The sequence below is a fragment of the Osmerus mordax genome, chromosome 24 (assembly GCF_038355195.1).
Source record: "Osmerus mordax isolate fOsmMor3 chromosome 24, fOsmMor3.pri, whole genome shotgun sequence".
Lineage (NCBI taxonomy): Eukaryota > Metazoa > Chordata > Actinopteri > Osmeriformes > Osmeridae > Osmerus > Osmerus mordax.
In genome coordinates this window covers 5,412,968-5,439,248 of record NC_090073.1, presented here as the reverse complement: position 1 = coordinate 5,439,248, position 26,281 = coordinate 5,412,968, and the positions used below count along the sequence as shown (strand labels likewise).

The 26,281-nt window shown below is 51.3% G+C and overlaps 2 protein-coding genes across 2 annotated transcripts; both read right to left on the bottom strand.

The window, feature by feature from the left end:
- Positions 1-278: 278 nt before the first annotated feature.
- On the bottom strand, positions 279-10,536 carry si:dkey-178e17.3 (somatomedin-B and thrombospondin type-1 domain-containing protein). Its single transcript, XM_067228475.1, has 6 exons — positions 10,533-10,536; positions 10,287-10,448; positions 3,913-4,128; positions 2,963-3,050; positions 842-1,000; positions 279-384 (listed from the first exon to the last, which is right to left on the bottom strand). Exons 1-6 carry the CDS (start codon positions 10,534-10,536, stop codon positions 279-281), a joined length of 735 nt encoding a protein of 244 aa, XP_067084576.1.
- A 2,616-nt stretch (positions 10,537-13,152) lies between these two features.
- Positions 13,153-25,888, bottom strand: si:dkey-178e17.1 (tricarboxylate transport protein B, mitochondrial). The gene is made up of 9 exons (XM_067227921.1): positions 25,536-25,888; positions 18,976-19,083; positions 18,475-18,574; positions 15,941-16,079; positions 15,447-15,531; positions 15,033-15,137; positions 14,705-14,820; positions 14,517-14,590; positions 13,153-14,177 (listed from the first exon to the last, which is right to left on the bottom strand). Exons 1-9 carry the CDS (start codon positions 25,645-25,647, stop codon positions 14,066-14,068), a joined length of 951 nt encoding a protein of 316 aa, XP_067084022.1. The 5' UTR covers positions 25,648-25,888; the 3' UTR covers positions 13,153-14,065.
- Between the last annotated feature and the right edge of the window lie 393 nt (positions 25,889-26,281).

Genomic DNA, 26,281 nt, shown 5'->3' with positions numbered 1-26,281 from the left:
AAGGCTAATTGAAGTTGTGCTTTGGGAATGACACAGAAAGCACCGTGACAGTGGGATTATAGGGTTACATGTGTGTTTCTGTGTGCTTATTACATAGAGGCTGTACAGTAAATGGAAAGAGAGAGAAGGGTGGCAGGATGCAGCTGATCTCCTTAAGGCACCCCTCCAGAGCTCTGAGATGGAGGAGTCTGGGCGGGCTGGCAGGGATCCCATTGGTTGAAGAGGAGCAGTTGGGAGCAACCATGTCCCTGCTCTGGGGTAGTGGGGGGGGGGTCGACTCACACGAACAGAACAGAGTAAGGAGGGCACCGGCAACCCTCGGAGGAAGAGTCCCGAACCCAGGAACCATGGCAGCCAGGGACCGATGCAGCTGTCCAGAAGGTTCTAGAAGGCCAGGTAGAAAAAGTGTCCAGGTGTCAGACAGGTACAGAAAAACAGGTGCATGGTTCAGCTACGGTGGATGTACAGCCGATGGGATGTAGAAAAACAAACATGGATAATGGAGACAGACAGGTAGCCTACATGTGGGAGAAAAGACAGATAAAGTAAACAGACAGGTGAAGAGTGACAGCTAGACAGACAGACAGACAGACAGACAGACAGACAGACAGACAGACAGAGCAGACAGGTGAAGAGTGACAGCTAGACAGACAGACAGACAGACAGACAGACAGACAGACAGAGCAGACAAGTGAAGAGTGACAGCTAGACAGACAGACAGACAGAGCAGACAGACAGGTGAAGAGTGACAGCTAGACAGATAGACAGGCAGAGCAGACAGACAGGTGAAGAGTGACAGCTAGACAGACAGACAGGCAGAGTAGACAGACAGGTGACTGACCGGCTGCTCTGAAGGCCGTCTCCTCCGCAGCGGTTGGAGGCGGTCATGGCGTCGCTCTGACACTCCGCACACACCAGCCTCTCCCTCACCAGCTGGGCGCTCCACAGGCTCAGTCTGCACGCCACGCTCACCTGCTTCACACGCAGGAACACACAGTAACTAGAGAGAGGGGGGGGGGGAAGAGAGGAGGAGGGGGAGGAGGGGGAGGAGGGAGGGGGGGAGGAAGGGAGGGAGGGAGGGAGGAAAAGGAAGAAGAACAGGTCAGTTTGACATGGTGGTTGTTTACATACTCTTGCTAAACAGCATCTCCGCCGTGTGCGAGAGACATCTTGACTGAAACTGTGTCACATGGTCTGTGTCACATCCAATCAGTGGCTACTTCAAGCAGGACAAGGAGGATGCTTTTGCAGGCCGTTCTGACGTGCCTGTTAGCTTCAGCCTTCAGTCTGGCCTGGATGTTAGCAAGAGGTATCCACAAGATGAGCTTCACGACCGCGACCAGATCGAGGAGATGAGTGGTGCTCTGGGGTTAGGGGTGCGTTGGGTTTCCGACCCAGACGGATGGGGCTTTGTCTGGCTCTCAGTGTGTGTTATCTGCAGAGCCAGCTGTGGCTTTTGGCTTGAAGAGAGAGACTGTAGCTTTCCGTGTCCGAGCCTGTGTTATTATCACAATTACTAATCATGTTCAGGAATCAGGAATCAAACAATGTAGTTTGGGAGTTCTGGGGTTTTGGAGGGTTGGGGTGGTCTGAAGAGTTCTGACTCTGCTTTCCTCAGCTGTGGTTAGGCTGTTCCTTCTATGAAACGTGAACCCTACAACTACCCGACAGGTAGCTTGGGTCGTGTTCGAAACACACACGACACGCCCGCAGACGTGCTAAACACCAACACACACACACGGTAATTAGGAACCTAGTCTGGAGGGGGGTTTCCATCTCTCACCAATCTTTCTTCCTTTCATTAAGCTGCAGCCTGTTCATGCAGAACACATCTAATACTCTGCAGCTCTACCCACACACACACACACGTGCACACACACACACACACTGTACATACCCCCCCCCCCCCCAAATACTGTCCACACACACACACGTACACCGACTATACAACCAAATTAAAGCGAGCAAATAACCCTTCCTGCTTCCTTTCTCCTGCTTTCTCTAAGCCCAGTCCTACAGCACATTGTCACCTTAGGTAGACACGCGGGGTCAGAGTTCTGAATAAGATCTGGCAACCCCTGTACATATTAACACCATTGTAGCTTGTCATTTCCTGGGCTGTGGAAGAAGGGGGGTGGATGTGTGGCTACACCAGCTGTCTGTGTGTAATCAGAATAAGGCTTTGTGATCCACAGATAATGCGTCACATTCATGGGAGTAATTCTGCTCCAGTCCTCTGATGCTTTGTCCCCGAGTCAAAACAGAGGTGTCAAATGTCCACTTTAATCGACGCGGAAGGCTCTCTCTCTCTCTCCTTTTCTCTCCGTCTTTCCCTCTCTCTTTTTCTCCCCCTCCCTCCTTCTCTCCTCTCTCCATTGCTCTCGCTCTCTCTCTCTCTGTCTCCCTCCTTCTAGCCTCTCTCCGTCTCTCTCCGTTTCCCTCTCCCTCCCCTCTCCTTCACCCCCCCCCCCCCCTCTCTCTTTGATTCAAGGTTCCTAGAGTAATGACTTTGGATGAGCGCCAATCCACAGTCAGGGGGGGCCCCTCTCCTGGCTCCCCCTGTCTCTCTCCTCCAGGGCAGCCTCGTCAGACAGATATCCACCCTGCGGCTCCGGGCCAGGCCTTCCAGCCTCACTAGTCAAAACAGTCTGTGTGTCGAGGCAACCTTGGCCGCACCGCTTTCTTCTAATCTTCTGTGACCTCCGACGCTGGTCTTTCCAGAAGGTCCTCTGAAACCCGAGTTCAAAGTGAGCGGGAGGAAGGCCGATACCAGCTGGGACAATGTGGTCCGCGTGTTGAGATAGAGAGTTCTAGTTATTGCGGGCACATAGATGCCCCAGTCATCCTCGGGGCAGGTTGACATGGGGATGGGCCCAGATTTGGTCAATTTAATAACGCTGCGCGTTACATGCGTCTGTACATGCACATACACACACTGGACAGACACACACACACAACCGACCTGGCCTTCTCCTCCTTCATCAGCATGTGAGGCCGTCTCCAGGGGTCCTTGAAGTTCCTCTTGAAGGAGTCAGGCAGCAGTTGGCCACCTCTGAGAAGAGAGACAGATGAAGAGAGAGAGACCAGGGTGAGAGGAGAGAGACCAGGTGAGAGGAGAGAGACACCAGGGTGAGAGGAGAGAGAGACCAGGTTGAGAGGAGAGAGAGACCAGGTTGAGAGGAGAGAGAGAAACCAGGGTGAGAGGAGAGAGTGACCAGGGTGAGAGGAGAGAGAGAGACACCAGGGTGAGAGGAGAGAGAGACCAGGGTGAGAGGAGAGAGAGAGACACCAGGGTGAGAGGGAGAGAGAGAGACCAGGGTGAGAGGAGAGAGAGACACCAGGTGAGGAGAGGAGAGGAGAGGAGAGGAGAGGAGAGGAGAGGAGAGAGAGGAGAGGAGAGGAGAGGAGAGGAGAGGAGAGAGACACCAGGGTGAGCTCTGAAGGAACTCTCAATCCACTCACATCCTTAAAACCTATCGGGAGAAGTGTCTTAAGGAAGCACAGGAGGGCCAAAAAGCACAAACACACATCTGTTTCCTCCCAGCACACGAGGAGCCTACTGTAATGACAAGGTTTCTGTCTTCATGTTGTTGATAGTTCCAGTGGACTATCTTATCTCAAAGCACCTGGACTTCACTCAAGCAGAGGATGCACTTAAGAAGCAGTTGAATTACGAGGCTCTTAAACCAAACCAAGTTTTGGAGCATTACTACTTGAGGGGCTTCTGAAGGGTATCATCAGTTCTGGAGGAAGGAGTGTCTAGTGGAGAGCTGGGATGGGGCTTCACAGAGCGCTGTACTAACGGTACAGTACTGTTATATGTTGTATTGTACTGTGTTGTTACATATTATTACTATGGATGTGGAGACGCATAGACTAGTCACACACGTGCATACACACACTCACACACACTCTCACACACACACACAGACACCCGTCTGACCTTTGCCGAACTGCAGATGGCGTTGTTTCCGAAGCACCCTCGTCGCTGTTTGAGGTCGGGGCAGGGCGTGCCCCCGTTTCTAGGGGGAACGGTCACCAGGCGACTCCTCTCGGTGCTGCCCCCCCCACAGGGGGCCGTGCAGGGGGACCAGGCACCCCAGGGGCCCACCACACAGTCGATGGCTGCTGGGGGGGGGGGGGAGGGGGGCAGGGGGGAGGGAGGGAGGGAGGGAGCGAGGGGAAGGGGGGGAGGGGAAGGGGGGACAGTGTTCATCAGTACACAGATCAGCCTCAGGAACCGAGGTCTGGCCTGAACAGCGGGAGAAATGTGAGGACCACTGTCAGAACCACACACTTCTGCTCCTGGATCTTCTGCTGTCTGTTCTACATGAGCCATTTGTGCGTCACTTTGGATAAAAGCGTCTGTTGAATGAGTCAAAGGTCAAACGTTGATGACACACATACACAGAATGGCGCATGTGTTCATGAACACACCATGACTGGAACTGATGAACTGTTCTTTTCCCTCACACCCTCACACCCTTCTAACGCAAGAACAAGACGAAGGGCAATCTTGAACACGCCCGTGCATTTACCTGTGTGTGTGCGAGTGTGTGCATTAGAGAAAGGGAGAGGGAGAAAGGGAGAGAAAGGGGAGAAGGAAGAGAAAGACAGAGAAGAAAAGAACGAGAGAGGGAGAGAGAGAGAGAGAGAGAGAGAGGAGAGAGAGAGAGAGAGAGAGAGAGAGAGCAGGCTGTACTCCCGGTCATTCCCAGGGTCTCGTTGTCTCAGTGACAGGGTCCATCTACAAAGCTACTGTGGAATCTCAGCATTCCTGCACATTAGTGCTGCCAACCTGATCACTGCTGTTCCACATACACCCCCCCTGTGGCCCACACACACACACACGTACACACAGACACACACCCCACACACACACTGGCACACATGCTCTCACTAGGCAGAGTGACATCATATGAGAGACTTCCTAGCTAGTGCTGTACAGTAAAACGATTCTGGAGCCTGTCTCTGCTCCTGCACTCTACTCCCCTACTCTACTCTGCTCTACTGCAGGCTCCTCTGGTCTTCTGTTAAGCAGTCAACCAGTCCCACAGTCAGCCGGTCAACCAGTCAGTTCAGCAGTCAGTCAGTCAATCAATTATGCAGTCAGTCAGTCAAGCAGTTTGACATCCACTTAAGCAGTCAGACAGTCTGCCATGCCCGGTTAAGCAGGCAGCCACAAGTGGGGGTTCCATCTGGTCGGCTGGTTCCCACACCCAGAAGGAAACTAGGGCAGTTTAATCCACGCGCAAGGGAGTGCCACAGAGGTCACAAGGCAATTAGCTAACTGTGGTGGTCAGGGCTTGCATGTCGTTTATACCTCACACACAGCCATCCCACCACCCACATAGTCAAAAATACACACACACACACACACAGGACTCCGCCACCCACACACACATGCACTAACACACACACGCACACATATATAGCCACCCACAAACATACACACACACATACAACCGTCTGGAGTTTTAAAGTCACCTTTGTCCCACGGCCAGAGAAAGTCCTGACTGACAACACATGCCAGCACCCCTGACCCCTGACCCCTGACCCCAGACCACAACTGGCACTTGTTGCTGCTCACCGCTGCCTCTCACCCTTCTGATAGTTGTTCTTTAAATACTGTCTGAAAGAAGCTCCCTCCTGAGTGATGTCAGAAGCCTCTAACAGCCCTGAACCTTTGACATGGTGACCTTCCAATCATGCCTCCCTCACTGGATGTGAGGCCAGAACAGATCGTTCTGCTCTCCTCCACTCTCACTCTGCTGTCAGACTCATTCCCCCTCCTCTATCTCTCTCTCCTCCATCCCCACCCTTCCCTCCTCTATCTCTCCCTCCATCCCAGCCCTGCTGCTTCTCTGTCCTCCTTCACTTGGTGTCTCTTCCTGTCCTCCTCCCCCTCTCCCTCCCCCCCTCCTCCTTCCCTCCTCACCCTGCCCATAGCTGTCTGCCCCTCCCTCCTCTCTGTGCCTGATGGAGCCAGATGTCCATCTGAAGAGGACAGTCCCCCCCCCCCCCAGCAGGGCATAGTGGTTTTTCCTATTAAACTGAGTTAATAATGTCCAGAACAGGACTAAACCATGTAAACAGAGTTAATAGGGGTGAAGCAGACAGGACCGGACCCTAACAACACGCCGCCGTGTTTCCTGCTGACACCTCTAATACCCCAGTGACTGACAAACACAACTAATTAAAACTGTTCATTACAAACACATGACCCGAGGGTTGGTTTGTAGGCCAGCTAATGTGAGGGGAGGAGCCAACACACATGCACACACACACTCAGACACGCACACACATACACTTCAGTGATAGAGAGTGACAGGTTGGGGACCCTTGTGATCCTCCCATAGTCAGATCAGCAATCAAGGAGACATAACACATCAAATATCATCACTGTACAAACACACTCACACACACTCACACACAAACACACAAAATAACAGGACTACAACTCCTGTGTGTACGTGCGTGTGTGTGTGGGGGGGGGGGGGGGTATGTGCGTGGTGTGTGGGAGGTGGGAGGAACTCTCACTCGCTTTGACAGCATCACAGGAATGCTGGCAGCAATCAAGATGAGGAGATCCTTCTCTCCTCCTCAGCCCTCCTCTTGCCCCCGTCCTCCTCTATTCTCCTCCCAAACCTCTCATTTCTCCTCTCCTCTTCATCATCCTCTCTCCTCCTCCTCCTCTTCCTCCCCTCCTTGCACGCCCTGAGGGAGGCAGCCTGCAGTACTGGCACTGTGCAGCCTGGCTGAGACTTTCAGCGAGGGATATGAAGGTTATGTACGCTACGAGCAGCTGGCCAGCCTCAACAGAGACTGGAGATTACACACCTGCCTGCCTGCCTGCCTGTCCTTCTGTCTGCCTGTTTGCCTGCCTGTCTGCCTGCCGCCTGCCTGCCTGCCTGCCTGCCTGCCTGCCTGCCTTTCTGTCTGTCTGTCTGTCTGTCTGTCTGTCTGTCTTTCTGTTGTCTGCTAGCCAGCCAATAGCCTGCCAGCCTGCTGTCTGCCTGCTCGCCTCCCTGTCTCTCCTCAGATCCCAGCCACATCAAGCCCCCTGCCAGCTCACCTGCTGCAGCTGACTGAGTCTAATGACAGACTGAGGCTCCTGCCATCCTGCCTCAGGAAGTCTGCCTCCACACACGGTCTGTCCTGCCTCGCTTAGGATCCTGCCTTCACACACTGTCCTGCCTAGCTTAGGATCCTGCCTTCACACACTGTCCTGCCTCGCTTAGGATCCTGCCTTCACACACTGTCCTGCCTAGCTTAGGATCCTGCCTTCACACACTGTCCTGCCTAGCTTAGATCCTGCCTTCACACACTGTCCTGCCTCGCTTAGGATCTGCCTTCACACACTGTCCTGCCTAGATTAGGATCCTGCCTTCACACACTGTCCTGCCTCGCTTAGGATCCTGCCTTCACACACTGTCCTGCCTCGGTTAGGATCCTGCCTTCACACACTGTCCTGCCTAGGTTAGGATCCTGCCTTCACACACTGTCCTGCCTCGCTTAGGATCCTGCCTTCACACACTGTCCTGCCTAGGTTAGGATCCTGCACTGCCATCCACGATGACAGAGGACGGAGGGATGGACAGGAGAATGATGCCGTGTGAGAGAGAGAGGTGGGGGGGTTGAGAGAACGAGAGACAGAAATAGAAGTACAGAGAGAGGTGGAAGAGAGAGAGAGAGAGAGAGAGAGAGAGAGAGAGAGAGAGAGAGAGAGAGAGAGAGAGAGAGAGAGAGAGAGAGAGAGGGAGAGAGAGAGAGAGAGAGAGAGAGAGAGAGAGAGAGAGGGAGAGAGAGAGAGAGAGGGAGAGAGAGAGAGAGAGAGAGAGAGAGAGAGAGAGAGAGAGAGAGAGAGAGAGAGAGAGAGAGAGAGAGAGAGAGAGAGGGAGAACACACGCAGAGGCGGTGTGACAGATAACATCTAGATTAGCACGACTGGCCTGGCACATTGATCCACACACACACAGGTCAGAGGGCAGGGTCAAGTTGATAGAGTTGTGCGTGTGTGTGTTTGAGTCTAACTCCCTGTGCCTCTCTCCCTCTGTCTCTCACAGATGATACACTGGCTGGACTCTCAAACTAAACACATCCAGGAGAGACACAGATGAGAACCTTTGCATTGGAAACCATATCCTAAACTGACCTGGAATGCCAAAATAAATAAAAAATCATTAGGAGAACACGTCACCATTGAACAGACAGGCTGCTGTACTCCAAGCACACACGCACGCACCATCCATCAAGTAAGCCGTATTTAACGAGGATGCTGTGCTATTCCCACTGTTCCAGCCTAGTCCATTCCAGAAGGTTCTAGTTCTGCTCTGGTCCCGGAGGATTCTGTCAGGTGTGGAGACACGTTCCACAGGCACACAAGCTCCAGATAATCACTCCAGGCTGCTGGCTGTGATTGGTCAGAGTGCACCCACATGGAAGTCTTTAACAGCACCTGGGACGAACACGCTACTAACAGCACTTGACTGGTCTGAGGTCAGCGTAAGGGGGGCTGCCTTGTGGTTTGGGGTGGAGGTTAAGGAGACTAGACTGGTCCTGGATGACTTGATGGTTGAGATGACCTAACAGAGTGAGGCTTGGAAAGAAAAGCCATATGGCGTAGTTTACATCTCGTAACTGCAGGCTCTACATACATACACAGAGCGCTCTGTGGGTGCTCTGACAGAGCCTCAAACAGGAGGGTCCCGGAGCAGCTGGAGGGCTCTCCGACAGCACAGGCTGGTCTGTGGGTGCTAGCTAGACTACTCTTTACGAGAGGGCTGGCTGGAGTGGAACATGTGTCTAAACAGAGAGGGGTCGGCGTGTGAACCTGAGGTGTGTATAAACAGACTGGGGGGGACTGCTGCGTGTGTGTGTGTGTGTGTGGGCGTGTGGGTGAGGTACGTGTCTGAGTGGAGGGGTGCGTGTGTGAGGAGGGGTGCTGGGGGTGGATGTGGGGTGGGGGGGAGGTGGGGGGGAGGTGAAGAGCTCTGCTCTCTTTCTGTCACTTGAGGGACTGCAGTGAAAGGTAATCCTGCCCGTATTTGGCGCTGTGTCCCTGTTCCTGTAAGTATTTCGATTTGACCATACTTGGCGTCAGCTGTGGGGAAGGATGGAACAGGGGTCTGGAGACTACGGGGAGAGCTTGTTTAAAGTCGCCGATTGAGAGCGTTATCTGACATCTTTTACAACCGCATGCGTAGACGGTGTATTCATTCTACTTCTCTCACACGCACGCTCTCTCTCTTTCACAGACACTCACACTCACACTTACACACACACACGATCGGCTGTGTGGCCTTCTGCCGTTGCCCTCATGGGAGAGACAGCATCCGTTCAAGGAGAGGTGGGACTTCTCCCAGCCCCTCTCTCCTTCTCCCCCTAACATCTCCCCTCTCCTCCCCTCCTTTCTCCCAGCCCCTTCCTCGTCTCTCCACCCTCCACCTAACCCCAACCCCCCCAACCTCTCCCGTTCTGCCCCCTTTTCTCCAACCTCCCTGGTCCCTCCCCTTCTCTGCCGCAACCCTTCCCTTCCTCCTCTCCCTCCTGCCTCAGCCTCACCCCGGCCCCCGTTCACGTGCGTGGAGCAGCAGGGCTGTAGAACATCAGAAGTACGTGTGCCTACAAGAGAATCCTCAGAGTTCTGCTGCTGTCTCTGCCGGGATTCCGGTTGGTTCCGTGGTACGCTGCTGGGTTTGGGACCACCAACAGCACCACAACTGGACCAGAAGACCCTAAAGTAACACGACAAGTGTATTTCCAACACAAGGCTCCCATCTTTCTTTGATGTGCATGCCAAGTGTGTGTGTGTGGTGTGTGACTTTGTGCGTGTGTGTATTCTCTCTCTAGGGGTTTGTAAACCCTCTCTCCACACATTTCCCCAGACCCCGCGGTATGTGCTTTTGTGCTCCAATCGTTGTCATAGACGGGTCCCTTCAAAGCAAACAATTATGTCAGCAATGAAGACTGGTATGTGCAGTATGTCTCACTGTGTCTTTGTCACCTACACGCCAACGAATCTTGTCTCCCACTCAGGTGAACAACAGTCTATCTAACGAATATAAATCTATTGTCGTGTTGTCGGCTACCCAACCTCAAATCGGACGGGGGCCGTGGCATAACTACTCAAACTGGTTGTTTATTTTTAATTAACACCAAACTATTCTCAAGAATAAGTTGGACGGAAATTACTGAAGCTTATTCCAAATTCAATCTAGAAAAACGTTTTACTATACATCCTAAGATTTTTACGCATAAAACAAAAGAACGCAACATGCACTCACCGGATATCTGGCACACGCGCTGGTAGTCCTCACAACAGTCCCCGGTTTTCTGACAGTATGTATCACAGTAACAAACCGTTTTTCGTTTAGTGTACTCAAAACATTCGTTGTTTCGTCCAGTACAACAATTTGGGCTTTCTCTTTCTCCGCACCCTGCTTCAGCTTGGATAAAAAACGACCCAGAGAAAAACACCAAAATCCCACAGACAAAAACTCCGTAACGCGCTGGAAACAAAATACGCACACCCATGATGAAAACTTCACCGGACGCTTTTGCGCAATTCCCACTGTCGACGCTCGCTGTCTGGCTACGGGACCACAGTTGCCTGTACCACTCTATAAATTAATCTCTCTCCTCTTAAATCAGATGTATCAAACGGCGTCTAATCAAATAGATTCAAACGAAGCATGGTGTTTGGTCACTACAAATTAATTCCTCCAGACAAGAAATCACAAAGAGAATAGTCTAACGTTTTAAACAACAACTGCAGTAATCCGAAAACACACGCGAACTACCAATTGGAGCGTAAAGAGTGGAGTTCGGGGTGCGTGCGCGCACATACTCCCCTCCCGCAGCCCTGTCGCCACCGCGGATAACGCCCCTTTGAGAGGACTTGTCGGGGTGTCATTAGGAGGGAGCGAGCCATTTTCACCCCCCTGTTTCTCCGTCTCTCATTAGTTATTTAACACCAGAAGGTGTTACACTTCTTTATGTTGTGATCATCCTGTTTTCATGTGAAGTCTACCTGCATTTCAGGGTATGCGCACTTAAACTATAAAAACAAACTTTACATATTACGTTACCGACACGATCAACATGGGTTGATCGTAGTTTAAACGATGTGGTTGTCGTTATCTAGTCAACAAACTATGCTGCAATACTTCAGTTTCTGAAACGTGGGTGGTATGGCGCTATTAAGACCATCGCAGTGGCTGGTGGAGGCGGAGATGGTCCCTCTTCAGTCCGAGTTGAGAAAGGAGCGACTGCCGCTCTTTGAGAGTCATAATGGCTCGGGAACAATACCATTAAATTACCCTCCCCAGAAAGCCTCGGAACAACAATACTATTACTTTCCCTTCAGCGGCTCCGAGTGCCCTAAGACTCCCGGGGGAGTGCTCGTGCAGAACTGGTCGACCTACTGTAAAAAGCGCATCTGGGGACATTGGGGACCTCAAGAGTCCGCGCGTGCGTGTCTGTGTGCGTGTGTGCATAGAGAGAGGGGGAGGGGCTATTTTGGCCCGAGCAAAGATAGTGAAGTCCATCATTAGTTTGAGGTGATCAGAAAGTCTCCTTCAACACCAGACTGTGTTGAGAGGGCTGTAGTCTGACTGGGAGAGAATTAGAACCAGGCTAGTGTCTTTGTAAGCCAGAGAGGAGGGGGGGGGGGGTTAGGAGGGGGGAGGGATACGAGGGGAGGGGGTGAGGGGGTGAGGAGGGAGAAAGAGGTAAGGAGGGCAGGGAGAGTTGGAGGGGGGGGGTGAGGAGTGAAAGAGGAGAGGAGGCGGGGGGAGACGTATGGAAGTGGGGAGGGGACAAGGAGGGTGGACGGCGACGAACGACAGACCAGCCCAGCTCCTCCACTGCACAACACCCCACTGTACAGGGGAGGGGGACTTCTCTCTCATCCCTGTGTGTGTGTGTGTGTGTGTGTTCCGAGGACAAGAGATGAAGGACATGGAAGACAGGAGAGATCTCTGCGTTAGGTTTCCTTCAGTCCCTCTAGTGTCCAGAGCAGGTATTGCATGCGAACAACGGCATCTGTCAGTTCTTCTACACTGGGCCCCATTCTAGGAGCTAATGACTGTCACTCATCATCACTATGAGCTGTGCTATGGGTCTATCACCCAAGTCTGGAAGGACTCCCCTCCAAGCCGACATCTCCAATCCTTGTCTTCTCTCTCTCCTCCTCCTCCATCCCTGGGATCTCTTTCACCTCCACCTTGGTCCATCCCTACCCTCTCTCTCCTTTACCTCCTCCATCCCTACCCTCTCTCTCCTTTACCTCCTCCATCCCTTCATCTGTGTGTGTGTGTGTGTGTGAGAGAATGTGTGTATTTCGAATTTTGAAACAAGCTTTTGCCAAGTTCTGAACAATGCCCGTCCTGTTTGAGCACACCCCCCCTACCTGTCCCTGATGGTTTGTCCCAGGGCTGTGTCATAGCTGCGACGGGGAGGACAGACCAATTGAACGAGGGGGGAGGGGGCCCTCATACGAGCTGCTCTTGTTGCAAAACACCAGCGGGGCAGGGAGAAAAGAGGTATTGTTGCACAGGCAAAAATAGAAAGTCTTGTACAAAAGACAGTGTGTTACACACAAAGTGACACATATGTCCGCATATAGTATACACACACACACGTACAATACACATACGCAGAGTTCGCAAGTCACAGTTGGTTACACAGCACCCGGGCTTGTTTAGCACGGGGCGACACAACAACATAACACAACAGGCTGGCCTCTCACAAACAGTCGGAGAACGAATGCAGTCATGGATGCCTTTTATTCCCCCATGCCGAGCCTTCATGAGCTGCAGGGGTTTCATCACATTCGTCAGAGCAGACAGCAGGGTGCGTGCTCCGAGGGACCATCGATGGCACAACAGCGTCAACAACAACAACAACAGCAGCAGAAGCCAGTTACTATGGTATCTGCCGGCATCACGGCTCGACATACTGACAAGCTGGTGAATTATGGATGTGGTTAAAGTCTTAAATCAACAGTGGGTGAAGGCACATGGGTGAGGGGACGGGCTTGGATGGAGCACGTAAAACAGATTTTAAAAGATCCCCTCTCCTCCTTTCTCCCCCCCCCCCCAACCCCTTCCCTCCCTTCCCTCCCTTCCCCCCCCCCCCCCCCCCCCCCCCTCCCACAGACAAAAACGAAACAGGACATGACAACAAAAGCCCACAGAACAAACACCATGATGGAATCCAGATATATTGACGAGGCAGGATTCTGGAATGTGCGGAATGCTGGCGTGGAACGGAGCGTTCCCATGAGGGTTCCGTGTCGGAATGCGGTGGTCCTGGTCGGAACCCAGAACCTTCTGGAAGTCAGGTAGAGGGGCCAAACCAGAACTGAGACCAGCTGTGATGTTCAGTTCTACACACAGAGAGATGAAGCTGTGTGTCTCTGGGCAGAACGGGGGGGGGTCATAAGAGGGGGGAGAATGGGGGGGGTAATATGGGGGTCGGGAAGGTTAAATGAGAGTACACACAGCCATATCTACCCACACCTTGACTGAGTTACAGAACACTGCACAGGCTAGTCTCACACAGACACCCAACATTCAATAAATACATTGATAAAGACTCTAATCAATATATTCTGGATGTATATATAGATCATATATATATATATATTTACACACTTTTCTCTGGTGTAGTTTATTATTTTATGTTTATATGTGATGGGGGTCCTTAGCAGCTGGCACCTTGACCCACAACCCCTTATTAATAAACAATATTAACTATCATCTGCACTATAAAATATCAATCATCAAAGTAAAACATTTACACTGAAGGCTTGGTCTTGGTGAAGGAAGGGAATTCATGTGGCAGTAAACTGCAGTCTCGCTTCTCACTCATTGCATCTCAGGGACTGACCAAGGATCAGATCCCAGCCGGAATATAGATATTATATTATTACAATTTAAAAAGCAGATCTGATCCTAGGTCAGATACTCTGAGAAGCGAGCTGGTCACCTAGGTAACCACCCTGTTCGGCTGATCCAGGAGACCCAGGTGGTCACCTAGGCAACCTCTCCCCAGACGGTCACTATGTTTTCCAGACGACGTTGAGGATCTTCACCACCTCCTCGTAGATGATGAAGACGATGGCCACGTCCAGACACACCCGGCCCAGTCTGGGGACTGTCCCTTTGTAGAACCTGAGAAACAAGCACTGTTCATGTGAGAAGGAACTCCTGAGACCGTGTGACTGAGTAGAGTAGGAGGATCGGACAGGAGGACGGGAGAGAAGGGTAGTGGAGAAAGGGAGGAGGGCAGCGGAGGAGGGTAGGGTAGTGTAGGAAGGTAGGAAAGGAGGGTAGTGTAGGAAGGTAGGAGAGGAGGGTAGTGTAGGAAGGTAGGAGAGGAGGCTAGGAGGGTAGTGTAGAAGTGTAGGAGAGGAGGCTAGGAGGGTAGTGTAGGAGTGTAGGAGAGGAGGCTAGGAGGGTAGGAAGGTAAGAGAAGAAGGTAGTGTAGGAGGGTAGGAGATGTGTACTCACGCCTTAGGACCCTCATGTTTCATGATCTTCGTAGCACAGTCCAGCGTGCTCTTATACTTATGAGCCTCCAGACCCTGAGAAGAGGGAGCGAGAGAGAGAGAGACAGAGAGAGGTTAGCCATGTTATCCTCCCAGTACTGTGCTGAGGGAGAGAAAGGTGGGTTCTGGGGGGAGGGTCCTGTCTCGTACCTGCATCCTGGTCTTGACCACATCCAGGGGGGTGTTCCCAAAGACGCTGATAGCCCCAGCGATGGCCCCGAACGTTCCAGTCACCAAGGGGTTAATGGGCTTGTCTGGGTTATCACCTGGAGGGGGGGGGGAGAAGACTTCTATAGATGACCAGAGGAGGGCAGAAGGAATGAGCTCTCTCACTCACTCACTGTCTGTGTCTCTCGCTCTCTCCCTCGCTCTCTCCCTCGCTCTCTCCCTCGCTCTCTCCCTCGCTCTCTCCCTCGCTCTCTCCCTCGCTCTCTCCCTCGCTCTCCACACACACACACACACACACACACACACACACCTTTGTACCAGTTCCTGAGGGATGTCATGACGTAGAAGCGTATGGCCTGGTTGGAGCCTTGCTTCAACACGGTGGCTGTCAGCCCCTGGTAGGTCCCCATCACACCTGGAGGGAGCGGGGGGGAAGGAGGAGAGAGAGAGGGGGGGGGAAATAGGTAAAAGAGGAAGGAAGGAAGATAAGGGGTTAGGATGGAGAGGGAACAGGGCCAGGGAGACCCCAGGTCATTCCAGGGGTTGTCTGCTGAAGGCATCAGGACATGCACTGCCCCTGTCGGACCAGTAGGTGTCAGCCTACTCCTACTTCAATCTGGCTATCACCCTTGGAGAGGCGAGTAGACGAGTAGGCGAGTAGCAGCTTTATCCTGGATCCTGGTCCCGCCCCCCCCCCCCCCCCCCTCCCATCTCCATGTCTCACCCTGTGTTCTGATAATCTCTCGGACTCCGTGGAAGAAGCCTCTGTACTTAGGGTTGGCAGAGCTCTGGTCGTGGATAAACTTCACCTTGGGGAGAAATAACATGCGTGTTATGTGAGGAGGAGAGCGTGTGTGTATGAGACTGTGTGCGTTTATGCAATTGCGTGTGTGTGTGTGTGTGTATGAGGTAACTAGAGAGCATCATCATTGTTGCAGCATTGGAACAGTCACTCAAGGACCTGATAACATATTCATGAGTCCATCTCTCAAGGTAGCGGTCTGTCTAGGAATAATGGACATGACCTCTCGAGGTGCTGCCTCATTCTGTGAAAGGCCCGGCCACAATACACCAGGACTCAACAAACTCCTCGAGAAGCAGTCAGCCAGTGAGAAGCAGTCAGTCGGTCAGAAGCAGTCAGCCAGTGAGAAGCAGTCAGCCAGTGAAAAGCAGTCAGTCGGTCAGAAGCAGTCGTCCGGTCAGCCAGTCAGTTGGTACCTTAATAGTCTCCATGGGGCAGACGACGACAATGGCCTCCATGACTCCGGCGCCCAGCCCACACAGCAGCCCCCGGGTGCTGTCCAGACGGCCGGACTCGTCACGCGCATGGTTACTGAGGAATTCAAACACTCCGAACCTGGGGGGGGAGGGGGGGGGGGGAGGGAGAGACCTTTTAGAATCTCACTCACAGCAGCACAGTCCTGCATCTCTGCTGATCTCAAGGCAGTACAGGAAGTGCTCAGACAGAGCAGGAAGTGACTTGGGCCTTGGAGACAGGGACGGTGAGTGTCCCTGACTTCACCTGAGACACACACACACACTATCCCCCGGTGTTTCCGTTAACAGAAGCGGTAGAAAAGTGCACCGCATCAGCATACAGCGGATGCCCGGCAACCGCTGCCATGGAAGCCAGCCCAGTGTTCCATCTTACCTAAGGAGGCGTCGGTGTGTGCGTTTGTCAGTGTGTGCGCGTGTCAGTGTGTGCGCGTGTCAGCGTTGCCTTAATCAGTAAGAGGATGCGTCGCCAGAGAGTTGTTCACCAGGAAGGTTATTTATAGATGGAATTGAGTTGTGGCGATGGCATGACATGATGTTTGGAGAGGTGAAGAGCAGAGGAGGAGGGGATGAGATGAGAAGGAGGAAGGGAGGGGAGGGGGCCCAGGGGGAGCAGAGACACGACGAGAGTGAGGCGAGACACTGTTGATAAATGCTTCTGTTTTCTTCAGTCTAAGCCGAGCCCTCTACTGTAGCTCTGTGGGAACGGCAACTCGTACATCAAGCTTTGAATACCGTTGGCCTATCTTACTGACGGTCTCTCTCTCTCTCCCTCTCTCTCCCTCTCTCTCCCTCTCTCTCTCTCTCTCTCTCTCTCTATTGTTTGTCATGTCGTTAGTTTGACTGACAACCGTGTTACAGCTCACTACATCTCTCAGTCAGTCAGCAGCAAGCCCCTCCCCTCTACCTCCTCACACGGGCTACACATATCAAACCCACCCTGTCTGTCTCCACCTTCAGAGCTCTAGCCGCTGCCCGGAGGTTTGAAGAGAGACTCCACAAAGTTTGTGCGTGTTCAGGGGAGGACTGAAGACCGGGGGGAAAAAACGCGGAGAATAAATACGAATAAGTTACGAAAGAAGAATTTTCAAACATGCTACATCTATTTTGAACGAATGAGCCTTGAAACCGTGTGGTTTCATATCTCACGGTGGCTCAATGCATCACTTGCTGCAAAGTGGCTTTTTGGACCAAAAATGGGATTGGGGTTTTGGTCATTCAAAGTGAGTGGAGTGATGCCCTGGGCCCAGGCCAGACTGGCTCTTGTACCATCTCTCTCAGCCAATTAACAGACCGGGGGGGCGGGGCACTTTATCTTCAGGACACGACGGACGACATTCAGCATGAGTCAGAGGCACTCTAGTCGTCACGGCGCCCGTGGAGCGTGGCCCGGCCCGCATTAGAGCTCCTTCTACAAGGTTAGCAGGTACTTTATGATGGAGAAGGAGAGATAGAGGAAGAGAGGAGGGGAGATAGAGGAAGAGAGGAGGAGAGGAGATGGAGGAAGAGGAGGAGAAAAGATGGAGGACGAAGAGGAGAGGAGATGGAGGAAGAGGAGGAGAGGAGATGGAGGAAGAGGAGGAGAGGAGATGGAGGAAGAGGAGGAGAGGAGATGGAGGAAGAGAGGAGGATCCTGGGTATTTGGGGGAGGCTGGGCGGGAGGGGAGGCAGGGGGAGGATGGTCGGTACAGGAGGGAAAGGAAGGTCAGCTGCACCTCTCCCTCCACCCTTCCACCCCCCCCCCCCGTCCCTCCGTCAACGCTTCCAGGCAATCAGTTAATGGGATGGAGGAGAGAGGAGGGGAGGGGGAGGGATGGGAAGGGAAGGGGGAGGGGACAGAAGACAAAAAGGGGGAGGCACACAAAGACAAGAAATGGGTTGAAAGAGAAGGAAGGGTTTAATAAAGGGAAGAGGACATAGCAGTGATCTGTATGACTGTCTCTCCGTAGCTAACCTAGCTGACTCTCTGACTCTCCCCCTCCCTTCATCTCTGATTTATCTGGCTCCTTCTCCCTCCACAGACTGGCACACACACACACACACACACTACACACTACACACAGTTTCAAAGCACTTATAATGGGCACACGTTCAGGATTTCTTCTCCAGAACCATTCAGCTCTTCTAACCATTATCCACCCTTCAAAAGCAGAAATGTCACTCCTGTCTCCTGTGTAATTATGTTATTCTTTCACAAGATGGCATTTACCACCCCGGAACACACACCAAGTTAAGAGTGTGTGTATGCGTGTGTTAGACTGTGTATGTATGTTAGTGTGTGTATGTGTTACAGTGTGTATGTACTGTGTGTGTGTGTGTGTGTGCGCGCGTTACAGTATGTATGTGTGTGTGAGCTGAAGGCCAGAGGCTGTCTTTATGCAGGACAGACAGGAGCAGTCAGGCGGGGCAAAGCTGCCACTCAGCCTGTCAGAGTGTGTGCGTGTGTGCGAGCGTGTGTGTGTGTGTGGAACCCATACCTGACAGCTGATTTGGGTATGGATCCATAGAGCAGTGAACTCAGCCCTCTGTACAGCCCTCTGATTCCATGACCCTGGACTGTCTGTTTCACACAGTCCCCTGTCAGAACACACACATGCACACACGTGCACACACACGTGCACACACACGTGCACACACACAGAGCGAGTTAGCCTGACGCAGCAGGTCCAAGGAACATCTGCCTGCAAGACTCATTAGGACAGTCTCACATCCTCAAAGATATCTGTATGTGTGTGTGTGTATGAATCGGTTCTCAGTCAAATAAACAATCAGGATGACAGCCTGCCAGAATCACTAATGCACCTAGGCATGATGGGTAATAGGATAATTAGGTCCAGAGAGAGATGATGGAAAGAAATAGAGAGAGAGAAGAAAGTGGAAGAGAGAGAGAGAGAGACAGAAATACAAACTCAACAATGATAGAAACCAAGATATTAAGACAAACAGACTCCCACACACACACACACACACACACTCACCGATCCCCCTGTATTTGGGTGGGTTGGCCCTCTCGTCCAACTGTAGCTGGGTCTTCACATACTCTGTAGGGAAGGTGATGCAGATCTCTATACCTCCTGCTATGCCACCTGCAACACACACACACACACACACAGGTTACATCTGGGTGTCACTATCCTGGTGCTGTCTGTCTGTCTGTCTGAGACTGAGGGGGAGAGCGGTGGCGAAAGGGAGGAGGAGAGCAGGGGAGAGAGGCTGGGGAGGAGCAGGGGAGAGAGGCTGGGGAGGAGGAGGGGAATGAGAATGATCTCATGTGGATGAATCAGCAGCGATGCTCTCCTCACCACAACAGAGGACAGGCCCATAGATCACAGCAACCGTCATCCTCTCAGGTTAGGATTTACACTGCTGTACTCCTCCAGGGGAGAGAGACGGAGGAGAGAGAGATGGAGGAGAAGAGAGAGAGAGAGAGAGAGAGAGAGAGAGAGAGAGAGAGAGAGAGAGAGAGAGAGAGAGAGAGAGAGAGAGAGAGAGAGAGGAGGGTTGCAAGGCTGACGCTAATTAAATTATCTGCTTTACCAGAGGGAGGGGCTCTATTACAAAAGAGCCAAGACCTCCATTAGATCAGTGACACAAACACACACACACACACCACCTCACGCAGATCTGTGTGTGTGTGTCTGCATCACCAGCCGTCTCCCGAGGTGTTTTCCATGTTGTTAAGGTTCGCTACAGGGGCTGATCTGTGGGCACCTGGCTATGGCAGGATTCTAGCAAGCATTCTAGCGAGTCAAGATGTTTACACGATCCAACACACACACACTTCTAATCTCCTAATCCTGGTGGGGTACTCTGTAAGGATCCAGTCAGGAGCCGATCAGATCACATGAGTGCAGCCCTTTGTGTGTGTGTGTGCGCGCGTGTATGTGTGTGGCTCGCTGGGTCTCAGAGACACAGCTACAATGAGCCCATTCACCTCCTTCATGTAGCCTGCTACATGTAGCTTGCTGGGTGCCTGTGAGGACTACTGAGTGAGCGAGGGCTGGATACACACACACAATATGTACCTGATATTAGAGGAGCTTGTTTGGCTTCCATTCCATGACATACACGCACGCAAACATACGTTACAGTATGTGACCCAACACGCCGACACGCACTCGCACACATTCTCTCTATTTCACACGTGTTTTACACGTGCAAGCACACTTGCACGCACACACACACCACTTAGCCATGAGATAAAAATGGTTCAGGTACAACCATAGCGTAATAGACAGAGAGAGCGACCATTAATCTCCATCTCCTCGATCGTCCACACCTCTCTCTACTGTCCCCCACTCTTATTTTCTCCCCTCTCGCTCTCTCTCTCACACACACACACTCTTTCTCCTTCCCCTCTAAAGCTTTTTCTTTCACACACACATTCTCTTGCTCCCTGTCTTTCTTCCCTCACTTACTCTCCCTCTTTACTCTCCCTCCCTCCCTCCCCTCTCTCACACACTTTTTGTTTCTTTAAATTTACAAGATTCCTCAACCAGACAAACAAGAGAAACACTTCATTCATCAAAATGACGTGTTGCTCTCTCCTGTAGTCTCTCTCTCTCTCTTCTACCTCTTTTACTCTCCTTCGCTCCCTCCTTCCTCCATTTCCCTGTTGGCCTAAAACAAGTCATATAATCAATATCTCCATGACGTTAGTGATCAACCAGAGCCCTGCACCCACAGCCACAGCCCTGCACCCACAACAACACACATGATCCAGCTGCCAGAACTAATGCTGGAGTTGGATCCTCTCTACAGCGCATAATTGGCTGTCAAAGAAAAACACTGGCATGCACGTACGCACGCACACACACACACACCTGCGCCCTGATGCCCAATTTAGGAGAGGAAGAAAAAGATGTGCCATTGAGAGAGAGAGCTCATGGACCATCGACGCATTCTTCCTGAGGAGCGTCAAAAAAACATGACGTCCTATCAAATCTACCAGACAGAAACCCTGACATTACCAGTGCCTCTGACCCCCTCTCCCTACCCTCCACCAATCCCCAGCCCCCAGCCTCACACCCCCCACCAGATTTATAGTTTAATCAACACCCTACTGACTTCACAGCTGGGCCTCTGCTTGAATCACAACCACACACACACACACACGAGGGCACAACACTGTTCTTGCATCCCCATGACTCCTTGTTCAAATCAGGGAATCCTTCAAAAGACAGAAACAGACAAACAGATGGAGAGAGTGAGGGAGTGAGGGAGTGAGGGAGTGAGAGAGTGAGAGAGTGAAATAGTGAGAGAGTGAGAGAGTGAGAGAGAGAGACAGATGAAGACCATTCTGGAATACTGTGGGTCCGTCTGCTCATTGAAGTAGGCCTAACGAGCTTGGGGGAACATCTGCTCCACCAACAAACTACTTCCTGTTTCCCTCACACCGTCTGGAGGTGCTGCACACTGTAAACATGTACGAGGAACCCAAACTGTGTTTGTGTACATGGGGCATTTGAACCTGCAACTCTTTGATCTGCAGTCAGACACTCTAACCACTAAGCTCCAGACCAGGCCTGGATCCACGCAGCTCTGCAGTCCTGTTAGATAACACCCGTCCCCTTTGAACCTTAATCCTTTCCAGGCAGGTCTGAGGACACACCTCACACACACACACCTCACACACTCGATACACACTAAAAACACGTGTCCCCCAACATGCTCACATTACAATATACATGGACAACTCTCCGCAAACATACTCTAAACATACTATGAACATTCACACACACACACACACGGGTCACTCTACATACTTAGCCAGAAGACTTCAGCTTCAAACACGAGTCATTAATAGATCCTTGATATTTTCTGTTTGCCTCGCCTGCGAGAGATGAAAGGCATAATTAATCTCTTCTTCTGCCTTTTTTAAGGTCTGTTCCCTCAACGCAGCGCTACGTTTCATCACAGGAGAGGAGCCCATTAATTTTACATGGAAGTGTTTTTAACTGCCTGGAGCCCTGGGGTGAGATTCTCCCCACATACCTCTGGGAGGACGAGGCTGAGGAACAGGTCTCTCTTGGAAGGTTGTGGACCTGTTACACGGAAGTGGCTCACAGGGAGCCTGTCTGTCTGCATGCCTGACTTCTTACCTGTCTTCCTGTGTGTCTGACTGCCTCTGTCTGTCTGCGTGCCTGTCTGTCTGACTGCCTTTCTTCCTGCCCGTCTGTCTGCCTCTGTCTGACTGACTGTCTTGTCTGCCTGCCTTTCTCTCCAGGGGCCCCTTTCTGATACAACTCCTCAACATACCAAGCCACTTTCAGACATAACAGAGTTCATGATACCAGAATACCCAGGGAAAGTGAGAGTGAGTGAGAGAGAGAGAGATGATGGACAGGGTGGGGTTTTGAGTCTTGCTCCCTCAAGCTCTGGTGGTTCGTGAGGAGAGGCCGGGAGAGGAGGGGGGGAAGGGGGGTGTCTACTGTGAGCGGTGTGAGTGAGCGTAAAGGGAACGAGTGCACACTTTGACAAGCCCTCTGAGCCACGGAGGAGACAGCCACTCTGAGAACCTCACGCACACACACACACACGCACACACACACACATCTATAAAAGCTGCCATACAACACGGGAACGCACAAACACAGAGCAAATCAAGAGCGGATATCCATTAGAACCTCCCTCCCCCAGGCCACACCAGCAATCAGCTTCTCTCTCACTCAGCACGTCCCAGCACCGGCCTTCCCCATTGGCTGCTGAGCGGAATAAGAAGTGATTGTCTGGGTATGAAATAGAGGACTTCCATTAAGCCGATTGGAAGAGCCTCAGGGGAAATGACCTCACACACACAGAGCGAGGACGGGCCCTAAACGGGATGAGACCAGGCCCCTTCAAATGGGATCTGAAAAGACAGCACGATCTTTCTCCTGATTTCCTCTCTCTGCCCTCTCTCTCTCTCCTCTACTATATCTCTCACTCTCTCCTCTCCTATCTATCTCACTCTTCCATGGCTGTTATAGTCCCAGGCCCAAGAAGTATTATAACCAGGTATTATAACTAATTTCTAAGTATTCTAACCAGTAAAGGGGCAGAAGCACCTAAGCTCTGTGATTGGCTCAAAGAGGAGGCCGGCTCTGTCAATGGTTCATTGAGGAAGCTTTTCTTGTTGTTTGACCAGAGCCAGAAGGATAAAGACAAGGATACACACTGCCTGCCCAGTTCTGGAGTTATGAATACAGGCAAAGAACAAATGTTGACGCTGGCACACACACACACACACACTACACACGCTGATCTGCTATACTGTTTGATAGCTCTTGGAGAAGTGCTGGTTAGATTTACCAAGTGTCCGACAGGTGTCAGGACCATGCTAGCACCAGATCTGGTGAAACATTGCCTGATTACATCAGATAACAAAGTGTTTTACCTGATAAGGTTTATGGTTGAGTTATAGATCATTACTCAGGACTTGGACCTTAGGAAACCTCCTACACTTTCCTAACAGAGCTTTTTAGCCCAGAGCAAACTCCTGAGGGTGGCAGAAACACAGAGATATGTTGCAAACTTCATCATGTCACTCAGCCCTCCCCACAGCTCAGCTCGTCTGACTGGTTAGCCGAGCAGGGGAGGAGGAGGGAGGTGGATGGGGGGAGGGCTCCCCAGGACCGGATAAGATAACAGGAGTCAGGAGATCACGACTAACATGGCGTAAACAGCACGTTTACGCAACATGGACCTCCTGTACATGGTACAATCTGTCGAGGTCATGCTTGGTAGGTCGATTGAAGTGGGATGAGAGGTCCGGGAGGGGGGGGAGGGGGGGGGGGGGAGGGGGGGGGGGGGGCACTGTCTTCTTCACCAGGATGAAGAGAACCCTGAAACATCTCCTCAGTATCTGAAGATCAGAACTTCAGATATCGTACCTAGTCGTTCTCCTCCCTTTGAGTGTGTTCACAGGGAGTGTTCCCCGGTCTCTCTAAAGGCTGTGGTGGCTGATCACTAGTAGGGCTACAAGATAGAACAACATGTTCATTTCACAGGTCCATTTCTCCACAGCAACAGAGACAGATCACACCTTGATATGCAATTTGCTTTACCAGTGAGCTACACTCAAATGGGAAACCCAAATTGTCAACCCAGACCACGACCATGTAGAGATTGAGTCTTCTTCTGCAGTTGTCTACTACTAATACCCCTCATCATCGCATTAGTCTGGAACTGGCTGTACAGATCACCATGGCAATCGAGATCCCAGACCGCTGACAGGACACGTAGCCTATATTAGCAGAAGCTGCACACACTAAGCTAATAACAACTAGTCTGAGATTGGAGTGGGGTGATAATGGGGGGTGGGGGGGTTCAGTCTTGTAGTGACATGGACACTCAGATACATATGTACAGAGGGATATATACAAATAACAATGCACACACGTATACACCCACACACAACTGGGAGCCAGGAGTCAGGTGGCTGAGCGGTGAGGGAATCGGGCTAGTAATTCGAAGGTTGCCAGTTCGATTCCCGGTCATGCCAACTGACGTTGTGTCCTTGGGCAAGGCACTTCACCCTACTTGCCTCTGGGGGAATGTCCCTGTACTTACTGTAAGTCGCTCTGGATAAGAGCGTCTGCTAAATGACTAAATGTAAATGTAACTGAATTCTAAATGTGGTTATCTCAACTATAGTAACTAACTGTATAATTTGCTGCGTCGTGCAGCCCAAAATTCCAAACCTGCTGTTAGCTAACTACGTAAACATGCACCCTGCAGTTAGTCCGTATAATAACGCCTGTGTGTTACACTGTCTGGGCCTCGATTAATCAAGAACTGCAGCTAAACCCCTCATTCAGTGTTGGCCAAGGCTTGGTGATGAAACAGTCTGAGTCTGTTACTTGGTAACAGCAGTAATTTCAGTGTTATTGGTTTTCACCGCGCATTGAGAAAGAAACGAAGCACACTCTAAAAATAAGTAAAGTGATGATTTAAGTAAACTCAAAACGCAGAGAAGAACCTATCTGGATTACGCAGCAAAATTCCACGTAAACTCATTTAAATAGTGGTCTCTGACCCGGCCTTGGCCAAGCCAATAGGATGAGACCTGATTAATCAGGTGACACTACAGAAACTGTTGCTTTTACCAATGCCAAGTTAAATACAACTGTTTAGATCTATAGGACTTCATGGCAATTTTACGGAATAATCGTATAACAATGTTTCACGAATGTACTAGTAGTCCTATCTTGCGATATATGTGAACTGAGAAATCTGTCTGGTTGGACTGGGTGCAACAATATCATGCGACTGGCACATTCCGATTACAGCAACATTCTAACCTGCGCCGCGCTCAATCCAGCGCATGACAGCTTTCAAACATGGACGCGCTCACCTCATAGAAGTTGTTCAGCGGTGCATGCAAACGCTGTGTTAACATTGTCACTGTGCGAACGATCGGCTTGTTGTTCTTGACTTTACTAGTGGGCTCGCTTTGTTTGACTGATGTACAATAACATCGTTGTCTTTGAAACGTAACAGTCATCTGTTGCTACAGCCGTGTATGTGTTGGTCTTGGAGAAATCGTTCAAAAACTTACCTGCTAAAATCGCTTTGCCAGGATGAGTTAATTTAGCTTTTCCTCCGGGTGCAGCCGCTGCCAGACACCTTGGTCTATGAAATGGGCTGACGAATTGAGTATTTCCTTGCATCTTACTTAAAAGAATATTTCTATCAAGCCTTAAACGAAAGTCGATCAAAGTACTATTCGAGCTCAAAAAACAAGAACTAGCGCGTCATCAAAACCTTCTTAGTGCCAGAGTTCAAGCATGAGCACGGGTCAGTTCTGCTGAGAGCTGCTGTTTATTGATTAAAGTGACTTGCAAGAATCTCCGCGCTGACTCTCTTCTGGAACCACCGCTGGCTGCCGTGCGTGGAGGGAAACAAGGCGGCACCCACAGCGGAGAGAGAGAAAGCGAGACGGGTCACTTTTGTTCCACATCAGGAAAAGGGCGGGGCTCTGTTTCAGTCTCTCACTCTCTCTCTCTCTCTCTCTCTCTCTCTCTACGTCATGTTTACGTACTTCAGTCGCTTTTAGGTGGAGTGATTGGTTTGAAAAATCGAATTCGACAGGTTGGCAGATCCATAATGTAGGCTAATAGGTAGCCTAGATAGAATATCTAGCAGAAAACCCTGGGAAGTAGCACTTTGGTACCGAACCACGGTAGCACGAGAAATAGTCGGACAAAGGCGCCTTCTAAAGATCATCAATCAATCTTTAGCCTAGTGACTGTCATTGATAGGTTTCACACAGAGATCCGTTTAAGCAAGTTTATTCAGTCCTCT

What these genes read in the sequence shown, in the direction of transcription:
- si:dkey-178e17.3 (XM_067228475.1), bottom strand. An exon ending in GCGCGTGTGCCAGATATCCG is followed by an intron (nt 4,129 to 10,286) that starts GTGAGTGCATGT and finishes CCCCCCCCCCAG; the next exon opens with CAGCCATCGACTGTGTGGTG. An exon ending in GACGGCCTTCAGAGCAGCCG is followed by an intron (nt 385 to 841) that starts GTCAGTCACCTG and finishes CTGGCCTTCTAG; the next exon opens with AACCTTCTGGACAGCTGCAT.
- si:dkey-178e17.1 (XM_067227921.1), bottom strand. Translation starts at nt 25,647, where the DNA reads ATGCAAGGAAATACTCAATTCGTCAGCCCATTTCATAGACCAAGGTGT. An exon ending in ATACCCAAATCAGCTGTCAG is followed by an intron (nt 16,080 to 18,474) that starts GTATGGGTTCCA and finishes CTCCCCCCCCAG; the next exon opens with GTTCGGAGTGTTTGAATTCC. An exon ending in TGGTCAAGACCAGGATGCAG is followed by an intron (nt 14,591 to 14,704) that starts GTACGAGACAGG and finishes CCCTCTTCTCAG; the next exon opens with GGTCTGGAGGCTCATAAGTA.